The sequence below is a fragment of the Echinops telfairi genome, unplaced genomic scaffold, assembly GCF_000313985.2.
Source record: "Echinops telfairi isolate 266 unplaced genomic scaffold, ASM31398v2 ScPeMD7_7457;HRSCAF=8495, whole genome shotgun sequence".
NCBI lineage: Eukaryota > Metazoa > Chordata > Mammalia > Afrosoricida > Tenrecidae > Echinops > Echinops telfairi.
This window is the reverse complement of record NW_022111357.1, coordinates 12,270,155-12,283,274: the sequence shown is the minus strand read 5'-3', so window position 1 is coordinate 12,283,274 and position 13,120 is coordinate 12,270,155. Positions and strand designations below refer to the sequence as shown.

The 13,120-nt window shown below is 55.6% G+C and overlaps 2 protein-coding genes across 2 annotated transcripts in view; one reads left to right on the top strand and one right to left on the bottom strand.

Moving 5' to 3' along the window:
• HDAC1 (histone deacetylase 1) overlaps nucleotides 1-2,312 on the top strand; it is a 33,315-nt gene extending 31,003 nt beyond the window's left edge. The window contains exons 10-14 of the mRNA XM_004705008.3: nucleotides 414-522; nucleotides 600-730; nucleotides 956-1,108; nucleotides 1,531-1,579; nucleotides 1,724-2,312. Coding sequence (XP_004705065.1) covers nucleotides 414-522; nucleotides 600-730; nucleotides 956-1,108; nucleotides 1,531-1,579; nucleotides 1,724-1,751 — 470 coding nt within the window. The 3' untranslated portion in view covers nucleotides 1,752-2,312. The remainder of the gene's footprint in view (nucleotides 1-413; nucleotides 523-599; nucleotides 731-955; nucleotides 1,109-1,530; nucleotides 1,580-1,723) is intronic.
• Nucleotides 2,313-2,432: 120 nt separating this feature from the next.
• Nucleotides 2,433-4,745, bottom strand: MARCKSL1 (MARCKS like 1). Its single transcript, XM_004705007.4, has 2 exons — nucleotides 4,473-4,745; nucleotides 2,433-3,687 (listed from the first exon to the last, which is right to left on the bottom strand). The coding sequence occupies exons 1-2, from the start codon at nucleotides 4,557-4,559 to the stop codon at nucleotides 3,178-3,180; spliced, it is 597 nt and encodes a 198-aa protein (XP_004705064.1). The 5' UTR covers nucleotides 4,560-4,745; the 3' UTR covers nucleotides 2,433-3,177.
• Nucleotides 4,746-13,120: the final 8,375 nt, after the last annotated feature.

Sequence of the window (13,120 nt, the reverse complement as noted above, 5' to 3'; positions counted from 1 at the left end):
CCCTCTTGTGATTGAAAGGTCGTAACCATCAGCTCCTGCTCTGTCCTCTTTGACTCTGCGGCCTCTCCCTGCTTCTGACCTGGACAGAGTGACTGGGGTGGCAGCTTTGGGAATGCTCCTGGAGGGTGGCTGGGAGGGAGCACTCAGTGAGCATTGCTGCTTTTCTCAACTTGGGGGCCCCTGGGGGTTTGGGCAGTCCCATCATCGTGGTCTAGCTTACTGGTGAGAACTCAGGAGCAGAGCATTAAACAGGCTTCAATTCCATGCTCACCCAGGTCTCAGCCTGTTTTAGGAGGCAGTCCATGCTGCCTTTGGTAGATGGGCAACTAGGCCCATAGACACTTCCAGTTATTTGCTCAAGCTCCCACGCTGGGAAAATCACCCAGTCTCTTGACTCTTCCCATTCCGATCAGAGCTTCCATACAACGACTACTTTGAATACTTCGGACCAGATTTCAAGCTTCACATCAGCCCTTCCAACATGACCAACCAGAACACTAATGAGTACCTGGAGAAGATCAAGTGAGTGGCCCCCAACCTCCCTCACCTGGCCAGTCCGGGCTCAGGCTTGTCCCTGACCATACTCTGGTTTGCCACAGGCAGAGACTCTTTGAGAACCTGAGGATGTTGCCCCACGCCCCTGGGGTCCAGATGCAAGCGATCCCGGAGGACGCTGTCCCAGAGGAAAGTGGCGATGAGGACGAAGAGGACCCCGAGAAGCGCATCTCAAGTAAGACCCAGACCTAGGGGCTTGCACCTTCCCACTTGACAGGCAGTTCTGAATTCCCTTCACCCTTCTCAACATCACCTCCTGTTGAGAAGCCTGCATTTCCTGGGTCTAAGACCTATGGGGAACAGATTAGGGAGGGCACATCCCCGCCCCTCTGTCTCAGTGGTGGCATTTGGAAACCCTGAGCACAGCATCTCTACATCACACCCTGGGCCTGTCTTCCAGTCTGCTCCTCTGACAAGCGAATTGCTTGTGAAGAAGAGTTCTCCGACTCTGATGAAGAGGGAGAGGGTGGCCGCAAAAACTCTTCCAACTTCAAAAAAGCCAAGAGGGTCAAAATAGAGGATGACAAAGAGAAAGAACCAGAGGAGAAAAAAGGTGGGTAGCGTGGGGACTGAAGTCTTGGGCCCTGGAGGAGGAATCCATGTAGGGCATTAGGAGGCCGCAGCTTACCTGGGCCCTGCCAGCTCCTTGGGCCTCTGAGCAGCTCCTGAAGTAGCAGGGCCAACTGAGCCCCTTCAGTTCTCCAGGCCCAGGACTGCCGGCGGGGGCTCTCCATGGGCAGGAGCTGGGGCTTACCTCTCCAGCTTTTTCCCAGGGGGCTGCCTCCGCCCCGCTGAGCTCAGGCTTGGGAAAAACCGGTTCAACTTGTTTGTTCCCAGCAGGGCTCTCTGGGAGGGCTTAGGATGGGCTTCTCTCCAGTGTCCAAGGAATAGCTCTGGGGAGGGTGTTTTAGAATGAGACTCCTGAGGTCTTTCCTGAAGGGCTGCCCTTGACTGTTCCTACACTCTTGGTTCTAGAAGTCACAGAAGAGGAGAAAGCCAAGGAGGAGAAGCTTGAAGCCAAAGGGTGAGGAGGGAGCACCACCCTTCTGCCCCACCACCGGGACATACTGGGGACAGTTGGTCCAGTTGATAGCAGTCCCTGGTTTCCCCATCACCTGAGTGGCCACACCTTTGCCTCTCTGACACCGGTCTCTTGCTTTCTCCACAGGGTCAAGGAGGAGGTCAAGTTGGCCTGAGCAGACCTCCGGCTCCAGACTCTTGCAAAGTTCCAGACATTTCTTCCCTAACCCCTCAGAGTTTATATTTTCTATTTCTCTGTGTATTTATATAAAAATATATTAAATATAAATATCTCCAGGGACTAGACAGGAACCAGGGCCCTGAGCTGGCCCTGGGCAGCTTGGCTAGGTAAACCTCCAGCAGCTGCCTCGCCAGCTAGGCTGTTCTTTTTCAGTGGAAAAGGTAGTTTTAGGTAGTCACAGGACAAAATCCTGCTGAGGGGACCTCCTTTGGAAAGACACCCGTTACTGAGCAATCTAGGGGTGGCTTGGCTTTTCAGGGACCCTTGTACTTTTTCTTCAAGGCTCCTTAAGATTTTGGATGGGTTCTTTTCTCATTTAAACCCCCACCCCTTCCCCACTGTTACAGCCTGGCCCCAAGTGAGCCAACCCACTCTCACTGCCTGCCCTCTGGGACCTTGGCTCTTCAGGTGGAGGGCACCAGTCTAGTTTTCCCTTTTCAGATACTATTTTCATGTTTGTGAAAACCTTTGTAATAAAAAATGGTACATTTCTCTATTCTGTGAGCTTCCCCGGGGGCAATATGGACTCTTTTTGTGCCCGTGATGGTCCGGCCACCCTCAGGTTGCCTAGCTTCCCCACCCTAACCCCAGAAGACCACTCATGGCACAGCACCACTAAGGGACAACATTTATTCCTTTTACAAAGGTGACAGGTGAGACCAGGTGGAAGAGAGTGGTTTTAGCAATTAGAATAGAAAAACAAAAGAAGATACAAATCTGGGGGTTGGCCATTAAAAGTTATTTACAACAAGAGGGAGGGGGCAGGGAACAAAGGAAAGGAGTTGTTTTCACATTACATCTCTCTCCCACCCCAAAGCCTAGTACTTGCTCACCAAGTCAAAAAAGAGACACAAGTGGATTCACAAGCTGAGAGGTTTGAACTTGAGTAAGATGTTTATAAAAACCTAGACAGGACAATGTCCTCCCCAGCCCTGGGGCCACTAGGCACAGCACAAGAGACTAAAAACTCAACTGAGGGAAGGCTGGTTTTGGAGTGTAGGCACCCCACTTCTGGCTCAGGGACTTGGGGAGCAGGATTAACAAAACCTATTGGATAAGAATTAGGGAAGAAAACCAGCAATTGCTTGTGCAGGGGTAGGGACAGGGAAGGAGGGAGGGCATTTCACATCACTAACCTAACTTGGGGAACTGTAAGGGACCATCTTCAACTGGCCCCGTGAGGAAGGCCAGATGGATGATGGGAGAATCCACAGGAGGGAGAGGGGACGTGGCTGGGAGGGGGCAACAGCCCCTTCTTTTCTGGGCACAGGAAGGCAGCTGGGGCACCAGGTCCAGGCAGTGACCTCACAAGGACAGCACAGTTCTTGGAGCTTCGAGATCACCCACCTGTCCCCACCCAGCTACTCATTCTGCTCGCTGGCCGCTGTTGGGCCACTCTCTGGCCCTGAGGGAGTGGACGGCTCAGCAGCCTGGGGCCCTGGCTCTTCTTCCGTGTCTCCTCCCTGAGAGGCAACACCAGCCTCTGCCCCCTTGGCCTGGGGCTCCTGGCTCTCAGGGGTGGCAGCCTTCCCTTCCAGGGCAGTGCCCTCGTCACTGCAGGCACCCGTCTCCCCCTGCTCTTGCTCTTCCTCTGTGGGGGAGGAGGCCGAGGAGTCCCCCCCACCCTCCTTGCGATTTCTCTTGAAGGACAGGCCGCTCAATTTGAAAGGCTTCTTGAAAGAGAATTTCTTCTTCTTCTTGGGGGTCTCCTTGTGAGGGGCCTCCCCCTTGGCCTCAGTGCCCTGGGTTGGGGGTGCTGGCTCGATGGCATCGCCAGTCGCCCCAGCAGCCTCCTCTGTTCCGTTCACGGGGGGCGATTCCCCTTCACCCTTGGGGGACAAGTCTCCATTGCTTTTCACGTGGCCGTTCTCCTGTAGGGCAGAGGAGATGGCAGTGAGGGCGGGGGCTCACTCTCCCCTCCCCCAGCCCGCTCTGGCCCCCTTCCACCCAAATGGGCTCCCCAACTCGGTTCTCCTGTGGCTGGCTTTGGCCTCACCCCACACCTGGGACGCCGTCAAACATCTCCCTCCGGAGGCGCGACGGGGGCGGGTGCAGAGGCCATGGCCGACAGGAGGCGCTGGGATTCTGGGGAGGGTGGGGGTCCTCATCCCTCCCCAGGGGCGCCCTTCGCCAGTCCGCGCCTTTGCAGCGCCCGGGGCGGGCGGCATTGGGCGGGAAGCCGCCGTGGGCGCAGGCTCCTTGTACCTGGACGGCCCACACCCCCCAGCCTCCTCCTTGGTGCAAGGGGCGCCCCCACCCACTGCAAGGTCTGCTCACATCACGGCTCCCCCTGAAGCCCACCGTAGACCTCCGAGGTCGGGTCTAAGGGAGGGGTACCCGCCCCGCGGAGCACCGGGTACCCCCTCGGCCGGCCGGGCAGCGCCTTTGTTCCCCGCGCAGCACTCGGGGCGGCCTGGGGGCAGCGCCGGGGGCCAAGGCCGGGAACAAAGGAGGCGGCAGGGCCCGTCCAGCGCCCCCTCCCCGCCCCTCCCCTCGCTTCGCCCGCGGGGGCTGCGGCGCCGAGAACAAAGGGACGGGGCGGGGGAGGGGGTGCCGCGTGTCCCGGGCCGGACAAAGCGCGCGGCCCAGCCCAGGGCCTAGAGGGGGCGAGGGGCGAGAGGAGCGGGCCGAGTCCGGTCGTGCTGAGCGCACCCACCTGTCCATTGGCCTTGGCTGGGGAAGCGCCCGCGGCCTCCTCGGCGTTCACGTCGCCCCGGGGAGCCTTAGAGCTCTGGCTGCCCATGCTGGGTGGGGGTCTGCTGGGGGCGCCCAGAGCCGCCCCGGGCTCGCGCCGCAGGGATAGTTCGGCGGGGTAGGCCTGGCTGGCGGAGGGGTGGGGCTCGCTCCGGAGGGGGAGGGGTGTCTGGGAGGAAACCGAGCTGCACCCCCGCTCCGCGCGCGACCCGCTAACCGCACCCACCGCCTCTCCGCTCCGCGCCGGAATGCCGCCCGTCGCCGGCCGAGCCGCCTATATAAGCGCCGGGAGCACGGGGGCGGGGCCGGGCATTTAAATGAGCGCCCAATGGAGGGGCGGAGGCGGGGCCAGGGCACGAGCCCCTCTGGTGCGGCGGACAGCTAGCGGTCTGGCTACCCCACCCCACCCGTCCACCAGGAGCAGGTGGCCGGTGTAGGATGGAGAGAGCCGGGTCCTTCAGGGAGCGGGGGGCGAGGGCGACGTCTGCAAGGAAAGGGAGGGATTAGCGTTTCCATCACCCTACGGCCCACCGCTCAGGGTGGGCGCGCGGCACCGGAGAGTGACCGCCGCGCCCGCCATCCATCCCTATGGTCCTGCCTGTCGCCCCCATGCACTCTTCTAAGGGCTCGAAGCCCGACTCGTCAGACGGCTGCTCCTGACTTAGCTCCAGAAAAGGTGGTCGGCCCACCGCAGGGCCGCCGCGTCCACGCCCCCTCTGGCCTGGAGAGCGCTTAGAAGGGAGAGCCACCCACCTCCCTGCCCACTCTCCTTGACCTGCCTGATTGGGGCGTCCGTCTGACACGCCGGTGGCCCCCTCCAGCCTCACCCCTCCCCTCCGCTCCTCGATAGCCAGTCAAGCAGAGCTTGAATCCGCAAGCTTTCCAGCGACTGCTCTCAGCCTGGACCTGCTACAAAGTTAGCTTGGAGAGGGGCGGGGGTGCCCTGTGACCTTGAAGGTCAACTTCATCCCCATTTGAAAACTGGCCTGAGGCTCAGAGAGGCTGACGACCTGTCCATCTCGTGTCTGGTGCACCCCCTCCCCCCAAGCACACGCCATGGGCTCCCGGGCCTCAGGGCTCCCAGGACAGAGAACCCCATCATGGAGAAACTACACCCCCTGCCCCTGCTTGGTCCTGAAGAGGTAGGGTAGGAAACACATCAGCCCCCCCCAAGACTCCGCAGCTTGACCCCTTGCCCTGCTGGGCAGGGGTGCCTGGAACCACTACCACTTCCCCTTCCCGTGACCTGGGCAGGCCAGTGGGAACCCCAGAGTCCTGGTCCCGGATGTGTACGTCCTGTTGCCCACTCAGCCCTCAGGAGGAAGAGGAGGAAGACTGGAGGAAGCTCAGTGTTACAAAAGCTGCGTTCAGGCCAGCTCAGCACCTCTCTCCTTTCCTCCCTCCCTCCCACAGCAAGGCCAAGGCTGAGGAGGCCCCTGCTGTGTGACGTGTGGAGACACCCCAGGGCCTAAGAAAGCCAGAACTCCCTGCAGATCTGACCGCTGAGGAGCGAGGAAGGGTGGGGTGGTGTCCCCATCTGTTAGTACTGTACTCACACCTGGAGTGTCTGGGGCCCCACCCCCACTCTGAGGTACCAACTATTCTCAGCTTCTGTGGCACCTACCCATTTTACAGACCGGGACACTGAGGTCCAGAGAGGGAAAGCACCTCATGCCCCAGGACACACAGAAGATACCTGGAACTGAGAGAACGGATTTGGAGAAACCGGATCACATGGCCTGGGAGCTGTGAAGACCTCCCTGGGTGGATTGCCCATTGGGTTGGGGGCATCAAGGATTGCAGCAGTGGCCCCTCCATCCACTGCCACCAAGTATTGGAGGTAGTGACCTGTGTGTGTGAGAGAGAGAGCCACAGTGGTGAACCCACAATGCTACCAGGCACGGGCAGCCTGGACAGGCAGGCCTCCAAGAGTGGGTGTGTGAGGCCTGGAGGCGGCCCTGGGTCAGAGCTAAAGCACAGTCCCAAAGCTCTGATTCCTGTTCCCAGGTGCTGCCCCTGGAGAGCCAAAGGGAATCCCTGGACTGTGCCCAGGAGGGGACCCAGAGCCCTGGGAAGGAGGTATCCATAGAGGAGGTTCCCTGACCCCCTCACCAGACATCCCACGAGTCTAGGGAGGGTGCCCTAGAACCCAATTCCTCAAAAAATCCAGGTCCCAACAGAATCTGGCTTCTGGAAGAGAGTTTAGGGAGGCCTGGGGTGGGGGGCACCCCCAGCAGGCCCTTCAGCCTCCCCCATCCACACTGCAGCTCCTTCCTCCCCAGCTGCTATCAGTCCGGACAATGTGGCCATTGTTCCGTGTCTCAGGGGGCCTGTGTGCCTCTGACTATGTTTCTCTCTGTGCAACTGTGTATTGCTCTGTATCTGTCTCTGTGTGAGACTTTGTGGCTGTTCGGGTGTGAGTGCCCAGGTGTGTAGGTTTGTGGTTGTGTGAGTTTGCGTCTTTGTTTGGGTGTATTTCAGGCTGAGAAAGAGGTGCCTGCTGACTCTTGGTGACTCAGTGACTTTCTGGGTGTGTGCCTGTCTGGCCCTGGGACTGGGCAGTGGTGACTGTGCCTATACCTGGCAGTGTTCGGGTGTGTAACTGAGTGTGTGAGAGAATACCCAGCTATGGGGTGTGGATGGAAGAGTGGTTTCTTCATGTTTGTGTGAGGGACCGTGGGAGTGGCAGGTCTGCCTCTCTGGACCAATGAAGCTGCGGGTTCAGAACCCATGCAGTGTGGGCCTTTGCTAGGGCAAGGTGGCTGCTGGGAAAAGACCAACGGGAAGGCCAGGTGACTCAGGAATGGGCAGGGGGAGGGACGGTACTTCAGGAAGCATGGATCTCAGGAGAGGCTCAGGTCAGCACTTTGAGGGGCCTGCACTGGGATCAGATTAGACAGTGTGAAGGCACTATCTAGTCAGAGATGGAAGGAGGGGTCTTCCTGGTCAGGCCCCAGGATGCTGGGTCGAGGCAAGGACATAGGACTTGGCACAGGTTGGTTCCCAGCCCAAGTCCCTATTTCCTTCTGGGGAGCGGGCCCAGGCTGGCCTTGGTGATCTGGGTTCCAGACCCAGGCTGGCTATGTGCCACTTAGCTAGTCCTCTGGCCTCTGTGACCTGAGTGGCTCACCTCCACCGAGGGGCTGGGCATCGTGAGTCACGTTCGAGATGCAACGGAGTTCCCTCTCTGTTCACATACAACCGGACCGAGTAAGGGGTGAGTCATACAGGGGCCCTGTCCCCAGGGACTTCCCAGGCCAGAAGGCAGAGACAGGCAGTCGCTGATGGGAAGAGAAAAGGGCGGTGGGTGGAGCTTGGAGCAGGACAACTCAGGAGCATGGAATAGTCTGTGTGAGGGGATCCAGGCTTCGGGGGCTGGCTGCAGGGACCCGGGAGCAGAGGGGTCATGGCACTGCTGCTGAGGTGAGCCATTGACTGAGGCCTGCCGACTCATCAGAAGACAGAAGAACTAGGGTGGGGGGTGCTGAGCGTGAGGTGTGTGGGGAGCTTTCAAGGACCCCGCATGGCACAAGCGGTTTTTGTCTTGTTGCGATTGGAGCCCACCCAAGGATGCTGGAGAAGAAAGGCCTGTTTCCATCAAGCTTCCAGCCGAGAGAAGCCTGTGAGGTGGCTCCACCCTGGACCGTGCCGGGTCACAGGGGTCGGAATCGCTCTCAACCGCAGGGCTTTGACTTTTGTTGCTGTTGGGGGAACATCCAAGTGGCCATCTAGGTCCCAGTACTTTAGCACTGACATGAGGCCCACGGGGCCCAAGCTAGAGTCTGGGGCCAGAATCTGGCTAGCGACTTTAAAGGGACACAGGACAGAACTGACCCCAGGAATTCTGGTCCCCTGATGGCTGCCAGACAGACAGTAACTGGAGCCAAGCAGTTCCTGAGCTCCCCCCAGAAGTACCCTGAGCAGTGCCATGGCTGGTGGGGTGGGTGGGGTGGGGGCAGTAGTAGGCAGCAGGAGAGGACGGACCCTGGGAAGGAGTCTGCTAAGAGTGGGAGGAAACCCCAAAGCACAGAACTGGAAAACCAAGACCACCGGGGAATGTCTAAAGGAAGGGCCAGAATCATCTACCACATCATCGTGGTCGTCATCCCTCCCTCCCTCCCTCCCATCTAGTCAGTGGTGACTCAGCAGCCCCTTTAGGGCAGAGGAGAACTGCCCCTATGAGTTTCCAGACTAACTCTTAACAGGAATAGAAAACCACGTCTTTCTCCCGTGGAGTACCCCGTGGTTTCGAACTGCTGACCTTGCTATTAGCAGCCCAACGCGTTACCACTGCACCACCAGGACTCCTGATCATCATCACAGCTACTAGCATTGGCTAAGTCTTACAGTATGCCAAGCTCTGTGCCAACTACTCTACTATGCATGCCCTAGTGAGAAGTGCACCCTCCTCGCTTCCGTTGACAGGAGGATATGGGGCACCCTCAGTGAGGCAGAGGAGGGGTCCGGGATGAGCAGGAGCTCTGGTTCTAAGTCAAGTAGAAACATACAGAAAGGTTCTGATGTTTTGGGATGCCAACAGAGAGAGAGAGAACAACTGTGGGCCTGGGGCTCCGGGACTAGAACCTTAAAACCATTACTGCTTCTCCTGGGCCTGAGTGTGCTGGGTCTGAGCCTCACTGTCCATCAGGGACCTTGGGGTCCCTGGAATCCTGTAGGCTTTTCTTTGTTTCCACATGCATGGAAAAGCTGAACATTGAGACTCAAACCGTCCAACCAGTCACGAAATCACAACAGTAAGGACTCTGATAGTTTTAGGTGTGTGTGTGTGTGTGTGTGTGTGTGTGTGTGTGTGTGATGTAAGCAGGGCTGGGTCCAGCCATTATCTCGAGGGCTCAGTTTCCTCAACAGTAAATAGGCTTGTACTCCCTGCCCTCCTGTTTACCTCCCCCAAGTTTGGTGAGATCACCAGAAATTTTTCAGGGCTGCCCTGAGCCTGCCCTTTTCCCTCCTGCCCCCACCTCTTCCTAACGTTTGGTTTCTTTTCAGATCCCAGGAGCCTTTGGGGAGGGGTGGCCGAGCCAACGCAGTGAGGATTGCTTACAACTTTCCACCAAAATCTCCCACTTTAGGGAAGTCCCTTCAAAAGGGAAAGTGAAACTCCCCCCTCCCCCCCCAGTCCCCTTGTCCCTCCCCTCACACACACCCCCACTCCGTCAGCTCCCCCACTCTGCCTCTGTCCCTAACTACTTCTGCCCCCCTGAGCCAGTCCCTCCCGTCAGGGGCCTCACCGTTTGTAAAATGGGGCAATGTCAGAAAAAAAGGAGCCGAGGACATAGGCAGGGGCTGGAGGGAACTCTGCAAAGGGAGGAATGGAGCCAGGAGCCTAAGGATGCCGCCAGCGGCTCCTGGAAATTGGGAATGGCCAGGGACCAGATTTCCCCCGAAACCTCCAGAAGGAACACAGCCCTGCTGCTAACGCCAACTTGATGTTCGTTATTAGCCCATGACGTTCTTTCTGGGCTTCTGGCCTCTGGAATGACAGACATGTTGCTTTAAGCCACAAACAAACCAAAAACACGGGGCTCTTGGCTGCTGAGGCAACCTGTTAGAGGTTGAGTTGTGTCCCTGAGAAAGATATGGGGAAATCCTAACCCCAGCACCTGCACATGTTACCTGATTTGGAAACAGGGTCTTTGTCAATGTAATTGAGTTAAGATGATGTCATATTGGCTCAGAATGTGCCCTAATCCAATATGACTGATGTCATTATAAGAGAAAGACAAGAAAATTGACAGACACAGTAAAAACACTATGTGACAACAGACAGTGGGGACATTAAGGTTGGCCACTTTATGCAGTAACTAATTGTCCCCTTCCACGGACCTCCTCCTTAGGTCATGGATTGAATTGTGAGCCCCCCTCCAAAACAAACAAACAAAAATGTGTCAACTTGGTTGGGTTATGATTGCCAGAATTATGGGTTTAGCCTCTGTGTGATCTGATGTCATTACCGTATAGACTCGAGTATAAGCCGATCCGAATATCAGCCGAGGCACCTAATTTTACCACAAAAACTGCACGAAAAATGTGCTGAAGAACTCGGCTTATACACGAGCATATACATATGTTTTGTAAATCTTAACCTCTATGATGGTAATGAGGAGCCCTGGTGGCACAATGCGTTATGAGTCGGACTGCTAAGCACAAGGTCAGCAGTTTGAACCTGCCAGCTGCTCCGCGGGAAAAAGATGAGGCTTTCGGCTTCAGTAAAGATTGGCAGCTTCAAAGGGGCAGTTCTCTCCTGTCCTATAGGGTCCCTCGGAGCGAGTGAGCAATGATGTTAATAAGGCAAGATTAGAGACAGTATGATAACGAGGTAGAATACAATCTACATAATAAATTTTATTTGGAGCCAATCTCTTTTGAGATATAAAAGAGATTAAACAAGTGAGCAGAGAGGCGGGACCTGACTATTACCAAGACAGAAGAGCCAGAAGCAAAGCACATTATTTTGACTCCGGGTCCCTGTGCTGAGAACCTCCTAGACCCAGGGGATTACTGATGCCAAGACACACCGGCTTCACAGTTGTTGAAAGACAGCAAAGGTCTTCCTGCAGACCTGGCAGAGAGAGAGCCTTGCCTGGAACCGGCCCCGTGCGTTTGGAGTTTTAGTCTCCTAAACTGGGAGAGGATAAACTCTGTTTATTGAAGACATCCATTGGTGACATTATAGCAGTATTCGATAAGACATTTAGTGACGTTTATTATCCATTTTAACCATAGAATACCATGTGATCACTGTTGTAGATTGCTTAAATGTCATAGTCTTTAGATTATATGAATACTAACATAAAATTATTCTGTAAAGTCTAAACTGAATTACATTATTCATTATTCATAACTAAGCAGAAGTATTTAAAAATATTTTTTTCTCCTTCTTTTCCTTTGACTAGTACTTTATTCTCCAAAGAAGTCATTGATATAGGTCCACAAATACTACTTACCACAATACTGTCTCCTAAACACCAGGCAATTTGAAACAATCAGCGACTGTAAGAACATTAGCAGCCATGAGAACCCCAGCATGTGCTTGGAATTCACGCAGACTACTCACAAACCTCACTGCCAGCGCATTGATTCCAGTGCCCAGTGACGAAAAGAGGGCCGAGTAGCGCTCTCCCTGTGGGTTTCCGGAGAGGGGTAGAAAGCCTCATCTTTCTACTGCGGAGCAGCTTTGAATGGTGGCCCTCGTGATTAGCAGGTCAACGTGGACCCCACCCTGCCACCAGGGCCCTTCTGCAAACGATGGTGAAGTGGACTGACTTGCGGTGGCCCTGCTAGCCAGAGTTTCTGTAACTCCCACCCAATGACTGGGTGGGGGTGTGCACATAAGGTGGTTGGTTCCGATTCATAGCGACCTGGGTACCATAGAGTGGCTCACCGCCCAGCCCTGCGGCCCCCTCACAACTGTTCTTGTTTGACTCCATCATTGAAGCCACTGTGTCACTCCATCTTGTGAAGAGTCCTTTTCTTTTTCTCCGCCACCTCTCTACCAAGCAGGATGTCCTTTGCCAGGGACTGTTCTCTCCGGGATAGCTCAGTGTCGCTATTCTGCTGGTTATAAAAGTGTGCCATCAAGAAAGCAGGAACAGAGTTTTAAAAAAATTTTTTAAATCCCCCCAGGGAGCATGTGCTAAGTCCCTCTGTGAAGGATGGTGGCAGCAGAGGTACCAGAGACTATGAGACAGAATGGTGGGCTTCTCAGCCCACAGAAGGGATAACGCTGACTATAAAATTGAGCATCTTCAGGAGACTGGCTTGCAGAGTAGGGTGTCCTTTGGGCATTTAGCATCATCGAAGGAGCTTGCCAGAGCCCAGCAGAGGCCAAGGGCCTACATGGCTGAAAGGCTGAGGACCAGCGAGGGACATGCCTACCAACATGGCTGAGGATAGGCGATGCAAGCGAGAGGACTGTGTCCTTCCTGTGTTCTGATCTTGATTTGTTGTGACCTGTGGACTTACCGACTAAAACCCCAGAATTGTGATTTTCGTCTATGAATTTTGTGTGGATATTTTTGTGTGTGTGTGTGTGTGGATATTTTTAACTTGGCAGAGAAGTAGAATGCCATGGGAGGGATGGTGGGTGTCACAATAAGATAAAAAAAGGTCGAAGTGTAGTATCCTGTCTGCCTTTTGCTTCAGAGGAATCATCCTTGCATGGATGTGGAATTGGGCGCTCTTTCCTCTGGTGCCGCCAGGAAAGGTCGGATGTGGCCCCCATGCCATTTCCTCACAAACTAGACTCCGTGATGAGAAGGATCATGGTAATTAGGTAAAAATGACAGCTGACTGGAGCACATCAGAAAGTTCGAAAAGTAAATTCGCAGAGTTGGAGCCCTTGCAAATGCATTTAATCTGGACCTTTCTCAAGCTGAACGACGTGAAGGACGCCTGGGGCCTTGAACATCTGTGATGGCCATTCAGGGTGCACCACTCGTCTCTCCCACCTGCAAGGAAGAAGAGGGAAGAAAAGCAAAGATACTCGGGAATAGTTAGAGCAGAGGCCGAATGGACCAGTCAGACCTCAGACTCCCTAAGCCCGAGCTCCGAAGAGCTGGGTGGTCTCGATGGCAGTGAGTCTCTGGCTTT

Excerpts from the sequence above, each read along its gene's own strand:
- MARCKSL1 (XM_004705007.4), bottom strand. The coding sequence starts at position 4,559 with ATGGGCAGCCAGAGCTCTAAGGCTCCCCGGGGCGACGTGAACGCCGAG. Across the intron at positions 3,688-4,472 it reads CAGCCAAGGCCAATGGACAG|GAGAACGGCCACGTGAAAAG; the intron begins GTGGGTGCGCTC and ends TCTGCCCTACAG.